The 26250-nt window shown below is 45.3% G+C and overlaps 1 protein-coding gene across 6 annotated transcripts in view; it reads left to right on the top strand.

Annotated features, from left to right (window-relative positions):
* The window catches only part of DIS3L2 (DIS3 like 3'-5' exoribonuclease 2), a 348067-nt gene that overhangs the window by 235452 nt on the left and 86365 nt on the right, over positions 1-26250 (top strand). For all 6 annotated transcript variants that reach the window (XM_074189654.1, XM_074189656.1, XM_074189658.1 and 3 more), the window contains one exon: positions 5350-5583. In XM_074189654.1, the coding sequence (XP_074045755.1) occupies positions 5350-5583 (234 nt within the window). The remainder of the gene's footprint in view (positions 1-5349; positions 5584-26250) is intronic.

Below are 26250 nucleotides of genomic sequence, written 5' to 3'. Positions count from 1 at the left end.
TGTCTCCTTCTCTTCTATCTTTATAAATTTTTTGGAAATCCTGTAGAATCAAAGTGCAGCTTCTCCTCTTTTTCTCCCTGGGAGGGGGTTCTATCTGAATATCTCTTTTTACCCTCTCTCCTGGCCCCTCCTGTCCTAAGAGGAGAGGTGGAGGTTTGTTAGTGATGTAGATATGGAAGAGGAAGTGTAAGAGACCCTGGATCTTTGGGTGGTTAAAATCTGAGACAGGAGCATATTTTAGTTTCAGCTCTGAATCATATAATTTTTTAAACCCCTAAGGTACATTATCCATATTTGGTGGAAGAGTAATAAAAAATACTCTGATAATGACAAAATATCCCAGGCCTTTTCTTGCCAAATGTCTGCCATCCCAGAAGTATTTTACCCTAGAAGATTTTCAAGTCCTTCTCCACTCACTGAACAGTTTCATACTAGGTTTTACCATACAGTTCCTAGGAATTTTGAACCCCTGTAGACCATTATCCTAACCTTGTTCCACAACTCCCACCATCTGATTCCTCATTCTCATCCCCCTCAATTTTCTCACCCCAAAATTCAAACCAAATACCATGCATTCCCTCTGGAATGTCTGTTCAATAGACAACAAACTTCTCTTCATCCTAAATCTTTTCCTCTCCCACTCTTTCCATCCATTAGCTCTTATTGAAAAGTGACTCCCCCTGATGATGTAGTCTCTCTGCCTACCCTTTCCAGTTTTGACTGCACCTTTACTCATTCTCTTTGGCTCACACGTCAAGATGGAGAGATGAAATATCCCTTGCTCGCCATTTCTGGATTCTGCCCCTTTCTCTATCACTCAGTAACCTTTCCTCTTTTGAAGTCATGCTATTCAAAATTCAGTCAAACTTCTTTAAATAATACCTATAGATCCCCGGGTCTCTTCCTGTCCTTCTTCAATAAGTTCAGTACCTGGTTAATAATATTTCTCTTCTTCCAGTTCCTGCCCTCATTCTAGGTGACTTCATCACACATATTGACTCTCCCTCAAATACACTAAGCAACTCAGTTCCTTAACCTACTCAGCTCCTATGAATTACTGCTCCCTGCACCTCAGTCACACACAGATGGTGCCCTAAAATTGTCTGTTCATCCAACCCTGACCTGATTATTGCTGCAGGCAGGGATCCTGCAGTGCATTCAAGACACCAAAAAAATCTACAAAAACTTCTTCAAAGAAGATACCATTGACCATCAGTACATAGAATGCACACATACTCATAGACAACACCAGATCCAATAGACCTGAAAAACAAACAGTTTGTATTGTGAGACAACCTAGCAGGTATCATACACAAATAGTAGCCCTGAGTGAAACAAGGCTGACAAGTAAAGGCCAACTTACTGATGTTGGAGCTGGATACACATCTTTTTTGGAGTGGCCGCAGTGAAGAGGAGGGCCATGAAGCTGGGGTAAGTTTTGCAGTCAAAACTAATCTGGCCAACAAGCTTGAATGCTTACCAAAAAGAATGAATGACAGGCTTATGACAATGAGATTGCTACTTCCAGGAAAATGCCATGTCACCCTCCTCAGTGCCTATGTTCCCACCATGAGGAACTCTGAGGAAATCAAAGAAAAATGTTATTAAAACCTGGAGACCCTTATCATCAATGTACCAAAATAAGGATATACTTATAATTCTGGATGGCTTTAATGCTTGAGTAGACTCGAGTACCAAACATGGCAGGGAGTCCTCAGGAGGAATAGAGTTGGAAAGAGCAACAGCAATGGTCACCAATACTGAAGACTTGTGCATCTCATGACCTTCTCATCACAAACACTGTCTTCCCTTTACCTAAATACAGTAAAACTGAATATGTAGCAATGTTTGTAGTAAACATTGGCATCTAATAGACTATGTGATTGTAAGAAGAGACAGGCAGAATGTGAGAATGACAAAGGCAATATGTGATGCAGAGTGCTGGACTGATCACAGACTCATCCTCTCTAAGCTAAATATATTCAACCAAAGCAGCAGCCCCAAGGCAAAATGACTACTAGAAGTAATGTCAAGAGATTAGAGTGTCTCTTTGAGCAGGAACTGTTTGTTACTTTGGCAGCAGTGGAGCAGAAAAGGAGTGGGCAGCTTTCAGAGATCTGGTGTCAGGCACTGTATTTGCTCATCTGAGTCAGAACACTGACAAACACCAAGATCATTTTGATGAAAATGATGGGGAAACACAGAAGCTGCTAAATGAAAAATGAGAACTACACAGGTTTTACCAACAGGATAATTCATTAATTTCTAAGAAGGCAGCATTTAATTTCATTAAAAGTAAAGTGCAAGTGAAGCTTAGAGATGCAGGACTCCTGGCTCAGTAAAAAGGCAGATGAAATTCAGTTTTATGCAGATAGTAATGATCCAAAGTATTTTTATGATGCACCAGAGGTCTTTGGCCCATAAATAGCCTGGTGCATCTCAACTGCTCAGTGCTGATGGATCCACATTGATTAACATTTGGGACATGATCCATAGTGTTCTTTTTAAATTTTTTATTTTTTTTATTTTTTTAAGGCATTGGGGTTAAGAGTGACTTGCCCAAGGTCACATAGTTAAATGTCTGAGGCCGGATTTGAGCTCAGTTTGTCCTGATTCCAGGGCTAGTGCTCTATTCACTGCACTACCCAGCTGCCTCATTTCCATAGTGTTAAGATACCATCATCAATCCCTGCAGAAACCATTGAGCATTTATATCAAGTGGAAGTCAGTCAGTCCCTAGCTGAAGTTATAACTGAAGAAGAGGTTTTAAATGTCATTAGGCTTCTTTCATGTCACAAAGCACCTAGTACCTGTTCTATCCCAGCTGAGATATACCGGGGGGGGGGGGTTCATTGCTCATCCGAAAGCTGACATTTTCTTTTCTTTTTTTAAATTTATTTATTTATTTTGAATTTTACAATTTCCCCCTCTAATCTTGCTTCCCTTCTCCCACCCTCTACAGAAGGCAGTCCGTTACTCTTGTATATACACTGGTATACACTGATTTAAGTTGAATGTGATGAGAGAGAAATCCTATCCTTAATGAAGAAAAATAAAGTATAAGAGATAGAAAAATTATATAATGAGATAAATATTTTTTAAAATTAGAGATAATAGCCTTGGTCTTTGTTCAAACTCCACAAGTCTTTCTCTGGATACAGATGGTATTCACCATTGCAGATAGTCCAAAATTGTGCCTGATTATTGCACTGATGGAATGAGCAAGTCCATCAAGGTTGATCATCACCCCCATGTTACCCTTAGGGTGTACAATGTTCTTCTGGTTCTGCTCATCTCACTCAGCATCAGTTCATGCAAATCCCTCCAGGCTTCCCTGAATTCCTGTCCCTCCTAGTTTCTAATAGAACAATAGTATTTCATGACATACCTATACTACAGTTTGCTAAGCCATTCCCCAATGGAAGAACATTTACTTGATTTCCAATTCTTTGCCACCACAAACAGGGCTGCTATGAATATTTTTGTTCAAGTGATGTTTTTAGCCTTTTTCATCATCTCTTCAGGGTATGGACCCAGTAGTGGTATTGCTGGGTCAAAGGGGATGCACATTTTTGTTGCCCTTTGGGTGTAGTTCCAGATTGCTCTCCTGAAAGGATGGATGAGTTCACAGCTCCACCGGCAATATATTAGTGGCTGACCTACATTCTCCAAGTTACATGGCACAAAGTGGTCATCCCCCAAAAAATCAAGGATGCCTCCATCATCCATCTCTATAAAGGCAAAGGGAATAGATTGTCCTGTGACAATCACAGAGGCAATGGGGTTAAGAGATTTGCCCAAGGTCACACAGCTGGGTAATTATTAAATGTCTGAGGCCAGATTTGAACTCATGTACTCCTGACTTCAGGGCCAGTGCTCTGTCCACTGTGCCACATGGCTGCCCCTTAAATGCATTACTTTGCCTCTTAAACTCTTTCCCCTCTCCTACCATCCCTGTTGCTGTAGAGCATCCCACCGTCTTCCCAATCCCCAGGCTCACAACCTTGGCATCAACCTGGATTCCTTTCACCCCACTTGTGTCCAGGCTCTTGTCAAGGCCTGAAGACTTCATCTCTGCAACAGCTTTTGTAGACTTCTTTCTGCTGCACCTTTTGTAGTCTTCACTGTAGAGCATCTCTTGTAGACTTGACTCTGCTCTCCTCCCATCTTTCTCCCTTTTCCTCTTCTCTTTCTTTCCCTCCTTTCTGCCCTTCCTGTATTTATTTCACAATCTCTATTCAAATCCCTCTGGGATGCCTCATGGTCCAGGCTGTGTCTAGTGGTGTTAGCAAGCTGGTCTTAGCTTCTAAAGAAGCATGGCCTCTGGATCTTCCATAGATCTTCAGCCATTCTTAAAATAGTTGGGGAAATCAGGAATCAGCCCCATGGTCAGTTAAGGCTTGTGTAACCTATGACACCACACTAAGTGTAATGGAACAGGCATCTATTAAGTGCCTGCTATCTGCTGGGCCCTGTGTTAAAATTCTCTACTGTGATTATCTCATTGGAGCCTCTCAGCAATGTGGGAGGAGAGCACTATTAATATCATTTTTCAGTTGAGAGGCATGTGGGGGTTAAATGACTTGCCCAAAGTCACACACCTAGTGAGGATCTTGTCTGCATCCCAGGCACAGCCTTCTTGTGCAGGGTTCTTCCTGGGCTGGCCTCAGGGCCCAAACTGACACCTCTTGGGCTTTGTATTTCCAGGACTCAACCTGAGTCCTTGCTTATAGGAGGGGCCTTGCTTTAGAATGCTTCAGATACTAAGTTGTGTGACCCTAGGTAGGTCATTTAACTCCTGTTTGCCTCAGTCTCCTCAACTGGAAAATGAGAGTTTTTAAAGGCACTTCCCTCCCAGGGATATTGTGAGGATCCAATGAGATGATAATAAAAGTAAAACATTTGTGAAGGTCAGAAAGCATGTGCTACAAAGGGAAGAGAACAATCTCTTCCATTCCAAGCTGTTCCAGAGAGCTTTGAGGAGTTGCTCATAGGGGCCAGTGGCATAGACTAAAGGGAATAGCATGTATAAGATCCATCTCCTTTCTCCCCTCCTTCCCTACTGTGTGGCTTCTATTGAGTCTTTATTGAATGAAGTAATTTAATTAGTGAAAATGGAATGATTTTTTAGGGGTAGCTAGGTGGTGCAGTGGATAAAGCACTGGCACTGGAGTCAGAAGTACCTGGGTTCAAATCCGGTCTCAGACACTGAATAATTACCTAGCTGTATGAGCTGTATGGCCTTGGGCAAGCCACTTAACCCCATTTACCTTGCAAAAACCTAAAAAAAAAAAATAGAATGATTTTTCCAATAAAAAATTATTCTCTGCCTTCTGCCTGTCTTTACAGATTCTTGATGAATGGTTTGGTCGGACTGTCATCTGTTCCTGTACAAAACTGAGTTATGATCATGCCCAAAGCATGATTGAACACCCTGACAGGAAGTTCCGGGAGGATGAGCTTCCCCCTGTGGCTGCAGAGCACCCCATTGAGCAGATCCACCAAGCCATCTTGAATCTTCATGGGATTGCCAGACAGCTACGCCGGCAGCGATTTGTGGATGGAGCCCTTCGGTTGGATCAGGTTGGGGCCTTCTTCCTTTACAGTGGGGGGTTTACCATAGATGGGAGGGGTTCCCCATCACAGTCTGAGAACTCTCTTCTTTATAAATGCCTCCCTGGGTCTCCTGAGGTTCATCCCTGTAGGACTGGTCAACATCAAGTGCTGTGTTTTACAAAGAAGGAAAGAAAGATGTACTTTGGGCTTTTCCTTGGTTTCAAGAGGGTCTACAACCTGCTGCTTAATATATGACTACTGGCCATTTTGTATAGCCTAGACTATGAAAAGAAAGGGGGAACTGGGTGTTACCAAGCCCAGAGAGTTAGTTCCTAATAGCTGTTACACATTGAGCTTGAATGGCACATTCAGTCACTGGGGACATTGAGGCTTACATCCATACAGTGACCTGGACTGGCTAGAGTAATGTGCCCCCTTTAGGATGCCAAGACACAGCAGGGCTCGCAGCTGCCTGCTGTCTTCACTTCCACCATCCTAATTAAGACCCTTTGTTCTTTATTCGAGGTGATAGTAATCCCCCCCCACTCCGTTCCTTGACCTTTATGATTTCTTTCTCACCTTATTCCACAGCTATCTACCCCTACATGATTTTACCATTTTTAATTTCTGAGCTACTCCTTTTTTTCTCATGCCACTCCCTGAGCAGGAGCCTTCTATGGTCTGCCGATTGCTAGGTCAGACTCCTTAGCTTACTGCCTAAGGAGTTTGTTATTTTCTGTCACCTCTGACTAAGTGGAGGCTGCTTGGGAGAAGGGCAATACTGGCCATCTCTTTTTAGCCCTTGAACTTAGCTGCCTGGCACAGGATTGTAAACGGTGACTGCTCAGCAGAGGGATGCTTGTGGCTGCCCTAAGAATCAGAAGACCTTTGGGAGATAGAGTCTTAACATTGTCACTGGTTGATCTTGTGGCCCTGGACAGATGACTCAGACCCTCTGGGCTTCCTAAGATAAAAGACTATACTTTTACCCTAGCTTCCTTCTTTAAAAATTATTTATTTTTAACATTCATTTTAAAAAATTCTGAGTTCCAAATTCTCACTCCCTCCTGCCTATCTCCCACCCATTGAGGAAGGCAAGAAAGATGAGATTAATTATAGAGGTGAAGTCATGCAAAACAGATTTACATATTAGCCATGTCAAAAAAGGCATGAAAAACAAAATGAAATAAATATGCTTGAGTTTGCACTCATCAGTTCTCTCTCTGAAGGCAGAGAACATTCTTCATTGTGAATCCTTTGGAATTGTCTTGGATCATTGTCTTGATCACAGTAGCCACATCTCTCACAGTTGATCATCCTTACATTATTGCTGTTATAGTGTACCCTGTTCTTTCTCCTGGCTCTACTCACACATCAATTCATGTAAATCTTGCCATGGTTTTCTGAAACCATCCCCTCAGGGCTGTGCAGTGGCTTGAGCACTGGCCTGGGGGTCAGGAGGACCCCCAAATACAGCCTCAGACACTGGATATTTACTAGCTGTGTGATCTTGGACAAGTCACTTGACTCCGATTGCCACACATCCAGGGTCATCTCCAGTCATCCTGATTCATATCCGCCTCCAGAGGAGAAAGTGAGGCTGGTGACTTAGCCCAGCTCCCCGCCCCCACTCAAATTTAGTTCACGTGCTTGTCATGGCATCACCTCCTGATGTCATGGTCCTCTTTGAAAATTAAGGACAAATATCATAATTCCATTACAATCCTATACCACAGCTTGTTCAGTCATTCCCTGATTCATGGACATCACCTTGATTTCCAATTCTTGACCACCACAAAGAGAATTGCTGTAAATATTTTTATATAAATAGATCTTTTTCCTTTTTCTTTGATTTCTTTAACATATGGCCTTAGTAGGATTGTTGCTATTGCTCAGTGAAAGTACAATTTTTATAGCCCTTTGGGCAGAGTTCTAGATTGTCTTCCAGAAGAGTTGAACCAATTCACACCTTCACCAACAGGTCTATTAGTGTCTCAGTTTTTCCAGATCATCTCTAGCATTTGGCATTTCTGATAGGTGTGAGGTGGGACTTCAAAGTTGTTCTGTAATCATTACTGATTGAGAGCATCCTTTCATATGATTGTAGATAACTATGATGATATCTTTGTCTGAAAATTGCCTTGGTGGCCCAGGACTGTTGTTTCTCAATTGGGAAATGACTGCCTCACCACCTCTTTAGTGGACGTGTGTCCATGTCAATGTGTACCACAGCTAGGGACAAATGTACTGAACAGCTCTCAACAAGCCACCTACTGTGTGAAGCTGCCTGCTGCTTACCCAGCACTGCCTCCCCTGGGTGGTCTGATTGAGGCCCTTAGTCTATTGTCCTCATGTGGCTAACCTCTTATCTAGCCCTTTAGTTTCTCTCCTCCCTCCCTCCCTCCCTCCCTCTCTTTCTCCCTCTCTTTCTTTCTCTTTCTTTCTTTCTTTCCTTCCTTCCTTCCTTCCTTCCTTCCTTCCTTCCTTCCTTCCCTCTGTCTCTCTCTCTTTCTCTTCCTCTGTTTGCCTCCGTTTCCTCATCAATAAAGCAACAATGTCTTTGCCAAGAAAACCCCACCTGGGGTCAAGAGGAGTTGGATTCCTGGCAAGTTGCCATGCCACCTCCTTGCCCAAGAGGACCCAGGTTTTGTGCCCCCAAAAGCTAGCTGTGGACCCTGCTCTCATCCAGGATGCCTTCTCAGGAGGTCCGCTTGGGCCACTGAAGGTTGCTTAGGGCAGCTGTCCATCCGGTACCGGTCATTTTAATTACCTGAGGAATCCGTGGCGATCTGGGAGGCATCATGGAGAGAGTGGTTCTTGTGGCTGCCGGCACTCTTCCTGTCAGTGCTTGACTCCACGGGGAAATGAAGGCTGTTTCCCAGTCAGACTTATGACACTTAGGCAGCCTCAGGAGGACTGATGTTTCTGACTTCTTATTCCTGTTGCTTTTCATCCATTAAAACCCAGTTGTACCACCACTGCCATGGCCCAGCACCAGGTCCTGCTGCTTCTGCTTGCAGAGGTCTGGTGATCTGACCCTTCCTCCTTATGGCCACGGCTACCACTCTGGGTCTTATCTGGATTCCTGCACCTGTCTTGAGTCCCCCCCTCCCCACTCTGACCTTTGACCTTCTGCCAGGCTTATCTATAGAAAACATGGTAAATGTAGCCAAGGGCAGCTCGGCTGCCAGGGTACTACTTCCCACGGTTGAGTTGGGAGACATTTGCTTTTGGCAGTCAGCCCTTGAATGTATTTAAGGGAGCCACTGCCCCATCATTGGACAGAAGTCCTTGTTGTTTCCTACAGAGACCATTGCCACCATCCATGTCAACACTGGAACATTCCATGAAGGAAATTGTGGGGTAGGAGGGTCCTTGGGCTTGGAGTTCATGTGAACAGGGTCCCAGGTCCAATGACTTAAGGAAAATGACTTTACTTTTCTGGGTTTTCATGTTCTTATCAGTAAAGTGGAAAAAAACTCTTGAACTTCCAACTTCCCAAGATTTTTGTAAGGATTAAATAAAAAAGTGTGTGTGAAGGTGCCCTATATCCATAAATCATTCTAATCGTAATAAGGATTCCTGTGTCTGTCATTCCCCTGGGCACATGGTCACTAATGACGATCATAGCAATTTAAACCTCTGGTTTGAGTCTCATGGGTGGTCAGGAGGGTCAGAGAAACAGTGTATGAGAGAAGGGGTGGCTAGGTGGCACGGTGGATAGAGCATCGGCCTTGGAGTCAGGAGTACCTGAGTTCAAATCTGGCCTCAGACCCTTAATGACCTATCTGTGTGGCCTTGGGCAAGCCACTTAACCCCACTGCCTTGAAAAAACCTAAAAAAACAAAACAAAACAAAACAAAACAAAAAAAAACAATGTATGGGAGATCAACAGGCGTCAATCTCAATTCAATCAAAGTGAAGCAGAGTCCTGGCTCGGGGACTTTGCCTTCTCTGCTCTCCCCTTTCTGTCCATGAGAGACTTTAGATCAGAGAGGTCTAGTGTTCCATGGAGAAAGCATTCACTAGGTTCTGGGATGGTGCCAGCAGGGGAAAGTCTTAGGCTGATTTCTACTTTGTGTTTGCTGCCCATCTCTGGTGCCAGGAAGAGTGTTGGGGGCTGGGGTCACAGGCAGCCAGACTCCATTCCCTCCACAAGGGTGTCTGACAGCCCATGGCCTCTCCTGGCTTCAGCAATGATCTCAGTGACTCTGAATGCTTGATTTACATTCCAGAGCCTTCCTGTCAGACCATTACCTGGACACGGATGCCATCTTAGTTCCAGGTCAAGTTGGTTAGCTTTTTGTCCATCTGCATCTCTATCTCTGCAATTCTACGTCCCTGTCTCTTCTCTGTCTCTTACACATGTATACACACACACACACACACACACACACATGTGCATGCGTGTCTCTCCTAAGGGACAACATCCAAGGGTTGCTAGTTTAGCCATGCTGTTATCTGGACAATAGAAGGATTATATCCACTTGTTCTTCCCCTGGTTAATGGGAATGTTTGTCACATAGTTCTTGAATTCCTTACAAACTTTGTCTCCCCGATTTACATTCGCCCTCAGCTCCCAGCCCCCTTCCAGGCCCTTCCTAACCCTCTCAGCTGCTGGCACCTTTCCCATTGAGATTGTGTCCCATCCACGCTACACATTCTGACCTATTTCCATGTTTTCTCTCTGTAATGTGAGCTCCCTGAAGGCAAGGACTTTCTTTGCAAACTCTTTTTTTAGCGCAATCCCTATTATTCATTTGTCATTGTTCATTTGTCTGATTCTCCATGACTCCATTTGGGGTTTTCCTGGGAGAGATACTGAGTGCTTTGCTCTTTCCTTCTCTAGTTCATCTTACAGATGAGGAGACTGAGGCAAAGAAGGTGAAGTGACTTGTTCAGGCTCACAATTAGTAAGTGTCTGAGGCTGGATTAAACTCAGGAAAATGACTCTTGCTGATGCTGGGCCTAGCACTCTATCCGCTGTGCCTCTTCACTGTCTTTCTGCTACATGGAAGGACTTAATCCATACTTACTGACTGGCTGGTGGAGGCTTGGTACACTCAGTGGCTGCTGTTTCCTTCCTTGGACTGGGGATTAAAAACCATCTCTACATATATAAGCTAAGATATACCATCTGGCTTTTTGAGGGAAGGCTGTAGGGAGGGAACAGAGGTTGATGTCCCTGGGATTGGATTTCTCTGAAGGTGCCTCCTTGGGTTCAGATTGTTGCATTCAGACCTCGACCTGTCACTCTCTCCCCTTGGATTGTTGCATTTCACTATTTCTTCTGGAAGACATGCAAGGGAAGAGATGACAAAGAGGGACCTTTCACTAAAACACTGGAAAATGGGGGAGAAGCCATCCCCCATCTCAGGAGAAGGTCAGTGGACAGAGTGAATGACATCATAGGTCCTCCAGGGGCTGAAGTACAAACGTCTCTCACCCTAGGATGGTAGCCTTGAGAGCTCTATTCATGGTTGACTCTCCCCTGTTGCGGGGGGTCTTTGTTCTAGAAAGCTGGACTTTGAGCTTGGTCACCCTCTCCTCTGTCTCACTGGGTCCTCCTGCCTTTGCCCAGGGGCTCAGGGAGCATTCTGCCTTACCTGCTGGGCCCTGGGAGCCTCCCTTTCCTCCTGTGTTTGGAATGGGGCTCGTCCTCAGAAACAATATTAACTGAAGAAGCCCCCCCCCCCCAACAACCCCCATTCTTCTCTAACTCTGTCTGGGCATGAAAAAGCCCAGCTTTTGTTGTCCCATTGACATCTCTGGGCCTGCTGTGCCTGCCAGGGCTGCCCAGCTGCCATGCCTGCCAGACTCGGGTCTGGCTTGGTGAGGCTTCAGAGGAGGAGGCTGTTGATGCCTCCACAGCTCTCGATTTAAGGGAGTTGAGGCATGTTTCTAACCATGATTTTCTCTAGGGCATTCATCACCACCGTTTCTAAATCTCTATTATGTTTGTATCCTAAGCAGAGAGATTTCCCAGCTTCCAGGCCAATTTAGCTCCTCCAGCCACATCTTTCAGTCCTTCTATTGGAGGTGAGATGAGCAGCTTAAAAAACTTTGCCACTCAGGTTTCTTATGGTTTGGTGAAGGGAAGCTGCTTGCTCTCAACCCACTTGCACAAATGGTCTATTTTCTAACCTTTGGAGAGTCTTCCTGGAGAGAATTGTTTGACTTTCAACAAACTTCCTTACCCTTTTGAAATGCTGAGGGTAGAAGAAGCAAAATCTAGGTGCAGCTGTGACACAGTAGATGGAGCATTAGCTTTGAAGTCAGGAGGACAGGAGTTTGAATCCGGCCCTAGACACTTGACTCTCACTTGCTGTGTGACCTTGGGCAAGTCACTTAACCCTAATTGCTTCACATCCAGGGCCATCTCCAGTCATCCTGATCCATATCTGGCCACTGGACCAAGATGGCCCTGGAGGACAAAGTGAGGCTGGGGACTTAGTACAGCCCCCCTGCTCAAATCCAATTCATGATTGTCATAGCATCACCTCTCTGAGGTCATGGTCTTCTTCCAGAATGAAGGACAAACATTATCACAGAAGGAGCAAAGGACTCCCAGAGGATCCAAGGAGATAGTTGTAGACACAGAGTTTGGGGTTCACTCATGAAAAACTGGCTCTGTGCAGCACTGGCAGGACTTGGTGATGTGCATGCTTTGAGAGTGACTTGTCTGTGGGCTACTAGCACCATGGGGATGGAAACTTTGCTGTTCAGTCTATCAGTGGTTTTGTGTATTGCCAGGCTAGACTTTGATCATCCATCCTGAGAATAGTCTAGTGGAAGGGGTGCTCTTTGAGGACAGGGACTGTCTCACTTGTGATTTCCTGTCTCCTGCATCCTGCCCAGACCCCCTAAACCATAGGAGTGGTTTATATTCATCTAATCTAGGCTCGTTGAACCAAATCATCCCACTTATTTAGAAATGAAAGCAGGTATCTCTGCACTCATTGTTCCCTGGGCTTTTTGTTTTGTTTGTTTGTTTCCTTTAAAGCTCCTTGGGATTAGGAAAAGTGTATTTTTAAGAAGAGGCTCTTTGTCTTCCTACCAGCTGCTGCAGCTCAGCTCTGGGTCCCTCTGTTGGGGGTTGGGAAGGAGCCTGCGAGTTGACTCTACCCTTTGGTAGGGTAACTTGGTGTCACCATAACTGAGGGCCCAATGAAAAATGAGGTTGGTCCCAAGAAACATGAAACAAAAAGGGCTGGGAAAGTCTCCCCATTGTCTCCCACTTCAATTTTCCACTCCATTGGCAAGGAAGTGATGACTGAGACACAAGAGACAGAACAGCAGGTCTTGGCTTGATAACAGCTGTGGGCCCATCCAGAACATGGCCCCCAAAATGGCTCTCCAGGGTCGCCAGGGCTCCCGAGGCCTTGGAATTCCTGTGTGTGTGAAAGCTCTTTGTGGTCATTTCCTTGTTGCTTTTATTAATGAAGCTTTCACCAAGCCCCCTTGACTGGCTGCCATTAGCAAGCACACTGGAGAGCTGAAAATGGAAAACTCCCAGCCTCATGTGCAGTGGCAGTGGGGAATTTGGGAAGGAGGAGGTAGAGGGGGAGGTAGGTCAGCAAAAAGTCAGGTGCTGGACCACAGAGCACATTTTCAGTTGAAAAGAGCCCGGGGCCTTGTCTTCATGTTTTAATTGCCAGGGGGTGGGGAAGATGGACAGGGAAAGCATCCCATACCCCCACAGATTCCCACTGTCAGAGGACCCTGGAGTTAGAATCCAGCTATGACTAGTCACTAGCTATTATTAACAAAGAAAATGTGCTCCACTCTCACTAGGTACATGCTTTTGTCTGAAGTACAAGGAGAGTTGACATGACTTGGAAAAGACTTAGAAGGGGATATGATGATGCCTAGCCCATTTGGCCCTGAGCCACTATGACATTGAGTTCTGCCTTTGCTCAAAATGAGATGAATGAACCTCATTTCATTAAAACCTAAATTAGAACATAACTCACATGTTTGTAGCTTTTTCAAGTTTTCAAAGAACTTTTTCTGCTGGTATAGGTATTTCACGTTTTATTATTCCATTTTATAGATGAAGAAACTGAAGTTCACAGAATTTAAATGAACTGCCTAATGTCATTTGCTAAAAGGTGGTCTCATAGCACAAAGGGGACCAGACAAGATATCCCAGCTAATCCTAACAAACTCATGTTGTTCTACCCCATTTAGAAGTTTGGACAAAGACTTAGGGCATTCCCAGACATGGAAATGCTGTGGGGGTGGAAACAGAGGCTTTTGCATGGGCAGGAGCTATAGCAACTAGTTTTCTACTAAGTGGCCCTGGGCAGTCCCGGCTGCCACCTCAGGGGAGGCATGGCTGCTTTGAGTGTCCCTGAACCAGGATCCCGATACAAGGGCTTCACTGATGATGTCACTGATGTTCTGGCCAGGCTTCCACCAGGTTCAGGATTGTGACCCTACCTGGCCAATGATGGACCACTTCACTTGGGTCTTGAACTCTGTCTACTGTAGATTTTGAAGACCTTCCCTGCTAAGGATTACAGGGAAGAGAACTGTTCTCTTCAGCTGTAGTAGCACAAGAGCTTGGGTGTTTGCTATAAAGACTGTTGGGTATTAGGTGACTGTAGTGGGATGGATGTGTCCAGAGAAGGATGGGGCTGGCTAAAAGAAGGTGCCCAAATGCTCTGACCATGTGGGGAATGGGCTCCAGAGCCATTGGGAGACTTGATGGTGGGGCTCCTTTACCTGCTTCCTAGCCTGACCCCCCTGACCACAGGCTGGGGAGACCAGTGAGCCCTTGCAGGATCATGTAGTCAATGCCTAAGAGAAGACTGCCAATGAATGAATGCAGATAGGAAAGTAAGACAGTCTCTGAGACTTCACTGGCAGGAGCAGAGGGGCAGGCTGGTGTCTGCAGAGTTAGGTGGAGGAGTGACCGTGGCAGGAGGAGCAGTGGTCTTGCCCACTAGGCCACTTCGACCACTGACATATTTCTGATGTTGGACCATTTGATAGGAGCGAGGATTGTGGTGACAAGAACTTTCTTTTCTGGATTTTAATAGATGCAGCCATTTCCTACACATATGTATATATGCAATTGATTGGACATATGTAAAAGTTGTTAGAGGACAGTTAGCAAAAATGTTTTTAAGTTTCCAGATTCCATGCTAAAAAGCCTTGTTTTATGGTGTAATTATTAATTCTGTATTCATCCTTAAACCATACAGTTTTATGGAGCAGGAACCATGGAGAGTGCTTGGAATCCCAAGTGATCTGTGGCAGTGGGAGGGGGCCAGATCTGATAAGATCAGGAATCCATTTACATACCAGGGTTCCTAGGGGAGGTCAACATGGGGCATGAGCTGGAGCCTCTTGGGTGAGGGGCCGAGGGGTCAATAGAGACCAGGTGGATGAAACCTCCAGACCTCTCTATCCTGCCCAGAGATATGATCCTCCTTTTTGGGAAAGAGGGTCGTGTGGATGGTGGCTGTTTACTTAGAGATGCATGAGAATACGGCCCAGGTTGAAAATCAGTAATGACGGCCATAGAGAAGAGGCGCGAGCATGTCTCTTCATGCTGGTTGTCTGGTGATGAGCTACTGAGGAGTCAAGTTCTGTAACTAGGGGGGCCTCCCCTGCAGGGAGCCCTCCCTCAGTGGAGGAAAGGATCACCATCCATGGTTTCAGCACAGCTACAGTTCTCCCCCCATATAGAAAGGTAAAGGTCATTGATGTCTTTCGTTTCGCGGTCTTGTTTTCTTAGAATAGTCGTTGCCTCTGACTACATCGATCACCAGTAAGCAACTTTGCTCTGACTCCTTGCTTGCCAAGGGATGGAATGCACTTTGAGCCAGTGAGAAGCACTTAGGCCGCCGTGGTGTGACGTGTGACAAGTCTGTATCTGAAGCACCTGTTTCCTCTGCTAGCTGGAAGGAAAAACCCACACACAGACTGTAAAATGGTAGACTTTAGGGCAAATGCCAGTTTTAAGAGGAGAAACCTTGTTTCCTATCCCTCCCCCCCCCACCCTGCCCCATTTTATTTCCAGATACTCAGCTGGGAAGGGTTTAAGTACAGTGCTGGCAGATGACTTGTGTCCGCCGTCCAGGAGTCAGCCCGACTTCGGCACAAGGAGACTTATAACCTCCTCCCTTCACTTCTTCAGGGACATGGGGGCCCAGAGGTAGGGTAGAAGGGGCCAGAAATCTGTTTGTAGACCGTCCACAAGCAAGCATGGCCCCAGCAGAGATTAGTCCAGAGACTGACAACTAGACACACTTCTTAGGTGCGCAACATTTGTATCCACAGCGCCACTAGAGATGAGGCTCCACCTTCCACCTGGAAAGTCTGCTCACTTTTCCCTAAAGACAAAGCTTCCTAACTTACACTCCTAAAGAGTGAGACCGCAAGACACCCATCAACACATACAAAATACACTTAAAGACACAAGTACGAGTAGTGGAAGGCAGCGGTATGTCATCCCCCAAATAACACAGTAAAAATGAAATCTGCTCTGTATTCATGGACAGACAGTACTTGGGTGGCACCGTGGCTAGAGCACCGGACGCCGGCCTGGATGCAGACCTCCCCTGCGGGATGGTTGTGAGGATCAAATGAGATAATAAGGCTGGTGCTTCCAGGGGACCTGAGCAATGAATATATACTGATTCCTTTCCCTTTCCCTCCTTCCTCTTCAGATGAATTGCTTATATACAGCCATAACAACACAGATCAAAGGAATAATTAGGAGAAAGGTCAGATGGGAGGAATAGAATTATACAGCATCCTGTTTAAATGAGTTGACTCTGAAAAATGAGAAATGGACAGAAAAAGTAAGACATTATTAGAGAAATTTAACCAGTACAGAGCAATCACCACAACAAAGAGGCCAAAAAAGCCTAGAAACCAACCCAACCAGAAAACATACAATTGCTTTGCCAAGTAGAGGAAGGAGAAGGAAGGAAAGTTGTGCCATGGAGAGCCTGGAGGCAGCAAGACTGAAGGTATATCCAGGCTCCAATTCTTAGCTGGATTAACCTCTGCTTGCCTCATATAATTCCTTTCTCTCTCCCTCCCTCCCTTCTTCCCTCTCCTCCCTTCCTCCTCCCTCCTCCCCTCCTCTTCTCGCCCCTTCCTCCAAGTGCTCTCATTCTTTAGCGTACTGGCTCACTTGTAAAATACTATAGACATGAGGACAGAAAAATAGAAATAGCATTGTCTTACAAAGTAGTACAAAAGCATTTTGGAGAACAATGGACACTGAAAACTGAGCTGGATATATAAGAAGCTAGCTCCTTTCTGGAACATTTAGAAGTGAACCTGGGAAGGGGAGAACACAGACATTCAAATGATCCTAATCATCCACCTGGGAAGAAGGAGCAGATTTCCCTTGCTCTGAGATCACAGAGCTGAATCTTCCTACAGGCCTATTTACTGCTTACCTGACTGTGTATAAATATAGTGTAGCCAACCAACAGAAAACAAGTCCCTTGAAGGAGGACTATCTGGGTACTCCGGTGCCTTGTAAAGGAAGCATAGACACTTAGTAAAGATTTGATTTGATATGGATAAAAAATGTAAATTGCCCAGATATTGGCATGCTTTTGGTTAGTTTGTTGCAGTACAGCAAGGTGGTTGTGCTAGAGTCAGGAAGACCTGAGTGCACATGTGTCGTCAAATTCTTTCTTTGTTTGGGGTTCTTTTGCAAGGCAATGGGGTAGAGTGACTCAAGCTCCAGGGTCAGGACTCTATTCACTGTACCACCTGGCTGCCCATTTTGCTACCTGTGGTGCTTTTCTTTTTATCTTTGATGCCTTTGGGCTTATAAGCTTGATAGTGAGGTTTCTGGGTCAAGCCATGTAGATGTTTTATTTACTTTCTTAGCATCATTCCATATTTACTACTCAGAATACCTGAACTCAGGAATTCTACCAGTAGTCCAACAGAATCTCTATCTCTCCCCAGCTCTTCTGGCATTGAACACTGTCATCTTTGCACATCTCATCACTGTTTCCAGGGGCTTGGATACAGGTGACTTACCATTTTACTTGCCACATACTTGGGGATGCTCCTGGCTGGACTTGTTCACTGACCAGGGACCTGCTGAGAACTCTCATGTCCATTATCCAGTGAGTGTCAGAGGACCCCATTCTCAGCTTAGTTTTGAGCAGCTCTTGAAACTTCCCTTAGAAAACCAGACTGGATCATTAAGGCTGATGCTGGTTGGTGGATTTTTAAAAAATCACTTTAAGTGAATTATTCTTTTGATCAGACAGGTGTTTAGCAGGTCTATGACTCAGGATTGAGTCAGTTTATTAATTTTGTTCTTTGCTTTAGTGGGATGGCTTCGTTCAGCTTGAAGCTGAAGAACCTAGCTTTCATTTCCGAGTTATAGGAAGTCAGAATTTTCAGAACTGGAGAGGGTTATTTAGGGGCAATGGACTTGGAATCAGAAGACCTCAATTTAGTAACTCTCCAGAGCCTCAGTTTTTCATGTGCAAGATTGAGATACTATAATTTGATTATTCCATTTTACAAACCTATATTAAACTACGAATATGTACAAGAAAAAAGCATAAACTACTCCTGCCCTAGAGAGTACAAACAAATATCAAGTAACTGGAAGGAGGTGATGGATAAGCTGGGACTGGGGGAGGGGGCAGGGCTGTCTGCTTAGAGGCAGATGAAGATTCTTTGGAATTAAGATGTGGGAGACAGATATAGACCCAGTGTATGTCCTGGAGGAGAGATGACAGCTCAAAGGTGAATTTGACTAGAAAAAAGTATATGAAAGGCAAGTTATAGGAATGAAGTCAGGAAAGGCAGGTAGGAGCTAGACTGTGAAAGTTTGGGGCAAAAGAGAATCTTGATTTTGAATGGGGGGGGTGAAAGCATCATGGCTGTATTTTAAGAATATTCATGGGGTGAAAGCTAGATTGGGGCAGGGGAAACTTGGGAGCAGGGGAGAGTAATGAGACGGCTCTTGCAATAGGCCTGGCATGAGGTGATGAGGGCTTGCATGAGAGGATCAACGGGTTTGGGGGTGGTTATGGAAGTAGAGGTGACTGATTAGAGATGAGTAGGGAAGGAGAAGGGATGGTCATGAAGGACTCCCAAGCTTGTGACCCTGGAGGGCTAGGGGAACATTGGTGCCTCCCCTCACTGAAAAAGGGGGAGCTTTGGGGGGAAACTGAGTGAGTTCCATTTTGGAGTGACCAGTTGGGGGGTGGGGGGGCTCAGAGGTGAATCTGTGGGTATGGAGTCATTGGCACAGAGATGGTAATCTAGCCCTAGAGGGAATTAAAGAAATGTAAGCTATAATGATGTTGGGGATTTAATCCAACTCCTTTTTTTCCCAACTTATTTTTTTTAAATTTGTTTCTTATTTCTTTATTTTTTGTTTTTGCAAGGCAATGGGGTTAAAGTGATTTGCCCAAGATCACACAGTCAGGTAATTATTAAGTGTCTGAGATCAAATTTGAACTCAGATCCCCCTGACTCCAGGGCTGGTGCTCTATTTATTCACAGTGCCACTTAGCTGTCCCTTAACTCCTTTTTTTTTTAAGTTTTAAAAAATGAACAATCATTTTTTTTTTTCTTTCCCACTTCCTTTACCCCAGGCTGGGAAAAAAGAAAAAGAAAGTCCTTGGGCCCAATATGCACAGTGAAGCCAAAGAAATTCCCATATTGGCTGGGTCTAAAAATGTGTCTCATTCTGCCCCTGGGGAGGGGGAGGGAACATTCTTTGGTCCTTCAGAAGCACTCACCTTTACAGATGAAATGCTATCTAGGAGGACTAGCCTTGTCTGCTCCTGGTTCTCCCAGTTCCTCATTGGGAACTCTTGTCCTCCCTGCCAAACTGTGCCCAGCTCCTGGTCAGTGGCAACTAGTTTGATGACAGGAGCTGAAACCCAGGACTTTTAGGCTCTGTCATCTGTGCAGGATCGGCTCCTTTGAGCCCTACACCACAGGGCAGCCTCCCTGGACTACAAGGATTTTCCCTTTGACCAAGAGGCCCAGAGAGATTGGTAGGCCAGCCCTGGGTACAAGGCTCCTGACTGCCCATCTAGAGGTCGAGCATCCCCCGGGCTTTTTCCTTCTTTCTCATCCTTTCTTGTCCATTCCCATCTTTCCTATTGTGCCAGCATGATCTGGAGAATTTGCGCCAAAGTCATTTATTCAATTCTAGATACTTTTCTTCACTCTAGAAATGAGCCTCTCTTTGTGAGAACTATTGCTGCTCCTCATCAGGTGCTCTGCAGACCTTAAGGCTCCTGCCATTCCCCACACCCCAAGCTTCTCAGAGCTCCCAGATTGAGAACCAGTTCAGTGGATGCTGCTGCTTCACAGGGAAGCATTTCCAAAGCTTGCCATTTCCCTGAAGTCTCTCATTTGCCAGCTCATCTCCTCCATGTCTATTATCTGTCAACCCTCTCCCTGCCACTTTTCTTCCTGGAATTCTGGCATCCCTCTACATTTGTCAAGTCAGTAGTGCCCCAATTGGGCAGTGGGATGGGCAGGGGACATGATGTTCCATCATTTAGGCAGCTGGGCAGTTCAATCTTAGCCTCGAGGAGACAGGTTCAAATCCTACCTAAGACATTTAAAAACTGTCCAAGCTTGGACAAATGACCCCTCACAGCCTGTTTCCCAACAATCCCTTTCTCTTCCCAGGATGCTGTGAGGATCAGACAAAAGATCTGTAAAGTGCTTGGCAAACCTCACAGCACTATAGGAATGATGTCATGATGATGTTCTAAGAAGCTTTGGCAATCCCAGCCTTCCCCCATTCCCTTCATTCTCTCATTTGGGCTTCAGTGTATTTGCTTGCTCCCGATCTCGGTGTCTGAATCTCCCAGGAAATCTCCAAGGCCCCTCAGTAGCTTCTGAGATGGACTTCCAATCTGGTGTCTCCCTGTGCCCCAAACTCTTGGCTACCCCCACTCTCTGATATCTTCTCTCACTGCACTTTGGGGGATAGCAGTGAATTGTCACCAATCACACTATGTCTTCCAGGTGAGTGGCAATGGAAATGTAGAACACAGCCCCTGAAAGTCATTGTGTTCAGTCTGTCATTGTCTCTTTCTTCACAATTTGGTCATTTCCACAAATATTTTTCACAAATACTCCTGCAGAAATCAGTCATAGATCTTAGGTGAAGAAGCTTAGTTCAGTCTTTATCTCCCTCCTTGCAGTTACTTCCTTATCCCATTAACTCCATAGGAAAACCAGAGTCATCCTCATGGCATCTGTTTAGAGTTAGCTACTATTTTGGTAGCATCCAGGAAGTGTAGAATTAAAAAAAGAGTTGGGTTAAACTTGTAGGTAGAAAGAGCCCTGCCCAGCAGTGACACTGGATTTAAAAAGTCTCATCTTCCTGAGTTCAAATTTTGCTTCAGACACTTCCCAGCTGGGTGATCTGGGCAAGTCATTTATCCTCATCTTCCTCAGTTTCCTCATCTATAAAATGAGCTGGAGAAGGAAATGGCAACCAGAATCAGACAGGCCTGCACAATTTCAAATTGCACTAGATGCAATGAATACTTTTAAGTGTTCTCAAATTAGAAATGATAAATGAATAGTGACTGGGAAGAGAGAATCAAGAGCAGCCTTGTCTTGCTAAAGATCAGATTAGATAGGATATTCTGTCTGGGAATGGTCCTTTAGAGACTCAGAAGTCTTTCCTTCCACTTTTTTGGGGGGTGGGGTTGCAAGGCAAATGGGGTTAAGTGGCTTGCCCAAGGCCACACAGCTAGGTAATTATTAAGTATCTGAGATCAGATTTGAACCCAGGTACTCCTGACTCCAGGGTCGGTGCCATTGCGCCACCTAGCTGCCCCTTCCTTCCACTTTTAACAAGGGTTTTCAGTTGCCTGCCATCACAATCTAAGTGCCAAAGAAACTACTGAATTTGAACTGGCCCAGCAGGCCAAGGCAGTGATACCCCTGCCAGAGGAGCATCTTCAGAGCCATTGGACACAGCCTTGTTTAGCTCCTGTTATCTCCAGTAGCAACAGTTGGGTTGGCCTGGCATGGAGAATTACTAGGAAATCCTGCTGAATTCAACTAGAGGGAAGACAGCTCCTCCCTAATTGGAATTCCTTCTCAGAGGTGGGCTGTACCTGCCTTGAGAGGAGGTGCCGTAAGCTTTACAGGAAACTTTCTACTAAGATATTTTTCCAGGCTTGGAGAGAGAGCCACAAAGTCATTCATACCTCAAAAACATTTTTTAGTTTGCTAACTTTTTCTCTTTTTCCAATGGCAATGCTAACTCTCATTTTTCTAGGCCTCACAACAACTTGTAGAGGAGATAATGCTAGGATTATTTTCTCCATTTTACAGATGCTAGAATCATTGCTTAAAGCAGTCATAATTAAATCCGTCAAAATAATTGCCATTTCTATAGCTCCCCAGGGTTTGCAAAGTGCTTCCCAATACTCTCCTTTGATCCCACAATAAACTGTCAAAGGCAATGCTATCATCCCCAGACTGCAGCTTAGAAAAATGAAGTGATTTGTCCTGTGTCATCCAGTTCATCAGAGGAAGAGAGATTTGAACCCAGATCTGTCTGGCTCCTGACAGCCTTAAATCTCTAATTCTCTCTATCCCACACTTTAATCAGTAGACCCAATAGTCAGGGAGTGCCATTTAGGAAGCCATGGGATGTTAAATGGGACCATGAATGGGCTCTTAGCAAAAAGTTCTGAGAATAAGGGGTTGGGGATTAGGGAGGGAGGTGGAAAACAGGTCAAATAGGAGATGAAGAGGGTGGACAGAGATGGGAGGGGGGGCACCTCTGGTCTTGGGGCTCCCTTGATAAAGTGGGCCAGAGGAGTTTCTGCTGACTTCCTAATTAGGGTATCTAAAAGCATGTGGATTAAATCCTCCTGGGCAGTCTGGAATTAAATTCACTCTTTGCCTGCTGAGCTCTAGATGAATGGGAAAGTACATTAAGTGTTCATTCTGGGCCATGCACTGAGCATGAGAAATTAGGAAAAGGAATAGGGATGAGACTTAATTCTCTCTTCCTTTGGTGGAATGAGATGACAGACAGCCCAGCCCTCCCATTAGACAGATGGAGAAACTAAGATCTAGCACCAGGGAAGGAACTTGTCCAAGGTCACCGAACTACTTAGGAGCAGAGTCAGGACAGAATGTTGTCTCTCTTGATGACCATGTTGCCTCATCACTGAGGCTGTTCGAGGTGGACTCCTTGAAGTAAATGTGAGGGGAGAGTCCTTCTGCAGTGAGAGGCACACAGAGGGGCCCCATTCAAGGTCCACTAGATAGGGTGAGCTTGACCTTGGCTGGGTCCTCCCTCATCATGGCCTCCTCTGGTTCAGCCCTTGGATCTTCAGCCTTCTCCTACTTCTCGCTCTATCTCCTTTTTTGGTCCTTTGGGATGTCTTTGTTGGCCCCTTCCTGAACATAAACCTGTATCACTTGAAAGCCTATGCCCACACTGCATTTTCCCATTGTCCTTTGGCTCATCTGCTCTTGATTCTTCAGAGATTCTCCTGCTCCATGATTATTTTCAACCATGTGGTCTTGCTGAAAAAAGAGCTGTCATTTTGACCCACCAGCTCTTTAGGACTCAAGTCTGGCTGCTGATAGAGTAGGCAAGACCTAAGGAGTGGGCTCCAAGGCCAGAGGGCCTTGTGCTAACGTCACAGTGACCAGGAATGGCCAGCCACAGCCTGGAAAGGTCAAAGCTGGACTGTTTGCCCTTTACCAGTGACTTCCTTTTCAGTGATGATCTGATAGCATTCAATGATTAAGCGCTTGCTTTGTGCAGACAATGGGGAGACTGGAATTAACTAGATGGGAAGCCCTTTTCGATGAGAAGGCACCATTGGTGGGGGGGGATGTACCATTTTCATGGTAGTTTTTAAGTTTTCCTTTTCATTTCATAGAAATTAACCAGTCTTGGGATATAGATACCTTGAGTTCTATGTATTTTCCCCTTTATTTACTTATCTGTTTGTTTATTCATCTATCCAGTCATTCATTCATTATTTATGTAGAGAGATGATTTCCCTATTTAACCCGGGCTGCATATGTAGGAGCTACTCAGAAACCTGGTTCCATTTCGATTGGTATTTCCAAACTGTCCACTTTGACCCTCCTTAGGCCCCAGTGGTACCCCATTGCTAGGGATTTGCCATAAAGACCCCCAAGTAGTAAGGGATATAGCCAAGATCTGAAGCCAGGGCCTCCAAGTACAGCACTCTACACTTCTGTAAACTTTTTTTTTTATGTCAAGGGTTAGGAGGCACCCTCAGATCTCTTTACTATTCCCTGGGGTTTTATATCTTCTTGGACATATTATCCTCTGAGTCAAGGGTCAAAGAGTTGAATAAAGCTGTTGTTGGGAGAAACCCTAGATGGACTTTGGTCTGCAGACTTGAAATATCTCCTCTGGCCTAGAATTGAAATGTGTAGTGCCCAGCCTTTTAAGAGAGGGGCAGTGCCTGGGATTGTTTGTTTGATTTTGAGATATTCCTTGCCCCAGAAATTTTGTGAAGTTCTCAATGGAATAATGTTAAAAACTTTTTGAAGAGTTAGACTATCTTAATTATGTCATAGAACTAAAGCTCCAAATCCTACTTTAGAAGTTTATAAGAGGCCACTATAAGTCCAATAGTTAGAGAACTAACTGACCCTGGAATCAGGAAGACCTGAGTTCAAATTTGACCTCAGACCCTTACTGTGTGACCCTGGACAAGTCACTTAACTCCAATTGCCTCTCCCCTCTAACCCCCATCCCCTCTACCTCCCCCGCCCCAATCCTGCCCAATAAATCAAGAGTTACAGAAATGTAGAGTGTTGTATTTGGAGACCCTGGCCCTGCCCATGACTTGTGAGTCTGTGGATTTAATTCTCTTCCCCTTTCTGGGCCTCAGTTTTCTTCTCTGTAAAATGCTAGGATTATACTAGACCCCCTCAGAATTTTCTCCCGGCTTTGAATCTGTGAGTTTGCTTGTGTCCATCCCCATGCTGGTGCTCTGACCCTCCTTGTCCCTGGCTGCCAAGGCCAGAGTCTTTGGGGGGAAAACCTGTGGTAAGTCCTGGAGAGCAAGTCCAAAGCAGTCTGGGAACAGGTGTCTTGGGAGGAACTGTTCTCTTCAGAGTGAATGAGGACTGAGGCCACATAAGGAAAAAGGGTTTTCTTTAAAAAATGGAAACTGGCCCTTCTTCCCAAGAACAAGAGACCTTGACAGAGATTCTCAGCTGCCTTAGAATGAATTCTGACTCTGCCTGGGGGATAATAGAAGAGGGAGGGTCCTCCCAGGGTCCTTACCAGGTTTTGTCTGGGAAGCACCAGGTGGCACTTTTACAGGGATGGGGGACTCAGCAGCAGGACAGAGAGCAACCTTTGGCCAGGAGGTCAGCTTGACAGTCCTGGTGCTTTGGTCACTTCTGCTCTTCCTTGCCCCCCGGCTTTTCCCTCTGGTGTAGGGCTGAGTTGGCTTCTACCTTGTATGCCTCTTTAGACTGGGGGCTCCTCCAGACAGAGAGGCCTAGTGCTTAGTAGATTCTTGTTGACTTTCCTCCCCCCAGCCTGTCTGCGTGGTTCATCTCTGCCCTCCTCGGGTGAGATCTTTCTGTCCTGGTGTCCCTTGTAACCCTCAGCTCAGTAAGGAGCTGGTCTGCCTGCTGAGGAGTCTTCAGGTGGAGCTGGGTCCCTGCCAGGCCTGCCCTCAGAACCCCTTCAGCTGGGTAGGAAGACCAGAGCTTCAGTGCCACCCCACATCCCCAGTAGGTGCAGACTTTGGGGTGTGATAAGACTTCTCCAACAATGGGGTTTCATTGTAGTGGAAGTTGCAGCAAGTCTCATTGCTTTGTAATTTGCCATGTGGCAGGGCTGGCATTCCTGTTTCCCATGTATGGACGCAGGGAGTTCTCACCTAGATTGAGGGATTTGCCCAAGGCCTTCTGTGTAGCAAGGGAAATAGCTGGGATGAGAGTCATGGGATATTAGGACCCAGAAGGGATCTGAGCAAACATCTGAGCCCTGAGACTCTCAGGCAGTGGCCCGCCAAGGTCACCCGGCTAGTGTGGAAGGGAATGTTGCATAAAGCATTGTTTGTTTAATAATGTAGTGTTTGGTTTTACCGAAGTTTTTCTATTTTTCCAACTTCTCTTTAAAAAAACTCATATGGGATGTCTCTGGGAAGGGGGGGGTTGGGTGGGATAGTTTAGGCAATGTGAAAACTAAGGACATCAAAATCTACTCTTAAAAAATGACCTCACTGATTTTGTCCAAGTTCATCAGAGTTAGATAAGGAATCAGTTCTGTCCTGGGAAGAGGAGACCCTTTTAAAAATAAGTTTCACATTTTAGGAATTTCCTTATGGGAAACAGGATTTTAAATAAATATATGGCCTTTGATTTAGTCCCTCTGAAAGTAGTACAAGAGTAGAAGGGCCCAAGGGACAAGGGGAAAATCTTTTACAATTCCAGATAAAACCTTTTACCTATTGAATTAAGCACTGGGGGGAAAACTGGGGCTGAGCACAGGATTTAACTGATAAACCAAATGACTCACCCAGTCATTATCAGGAGATAATTTCAAAAATGGTAGTCAACAGGGCAACCTGCTGAGTTGTGGCTGGAAGTTGTTGAGATGAAAACCTTGTATGGGGAAATGCCCCCCCCCCCCAGGGGAGGCCAAGGAAGCAGAGCCAGGGGCAGCTCCAGAGACAGCCTTCT

This window comes from Macrotis lagotis, chromosome 5 (assembly GCF_037893015.1).
Source record: "Macrotis lagotis isolate mMagLag1 chromosome 5, bilby.v1.9.chrom.fasta, whole genome shotgun sequence".
Classification (NCBI taxonomy): domain Eukaryota; kingdom Metazoa; phylum Chordata; class Mammalia; order Peramelemorphia; family Peramelidae; genus Macrotis; species Macrotis lagotis.
The sequence above is the reverse complement of the archived record's forward strand: the minus strand, read 5'-3'. Positions and strand labels throughout refer to the sequence as shown.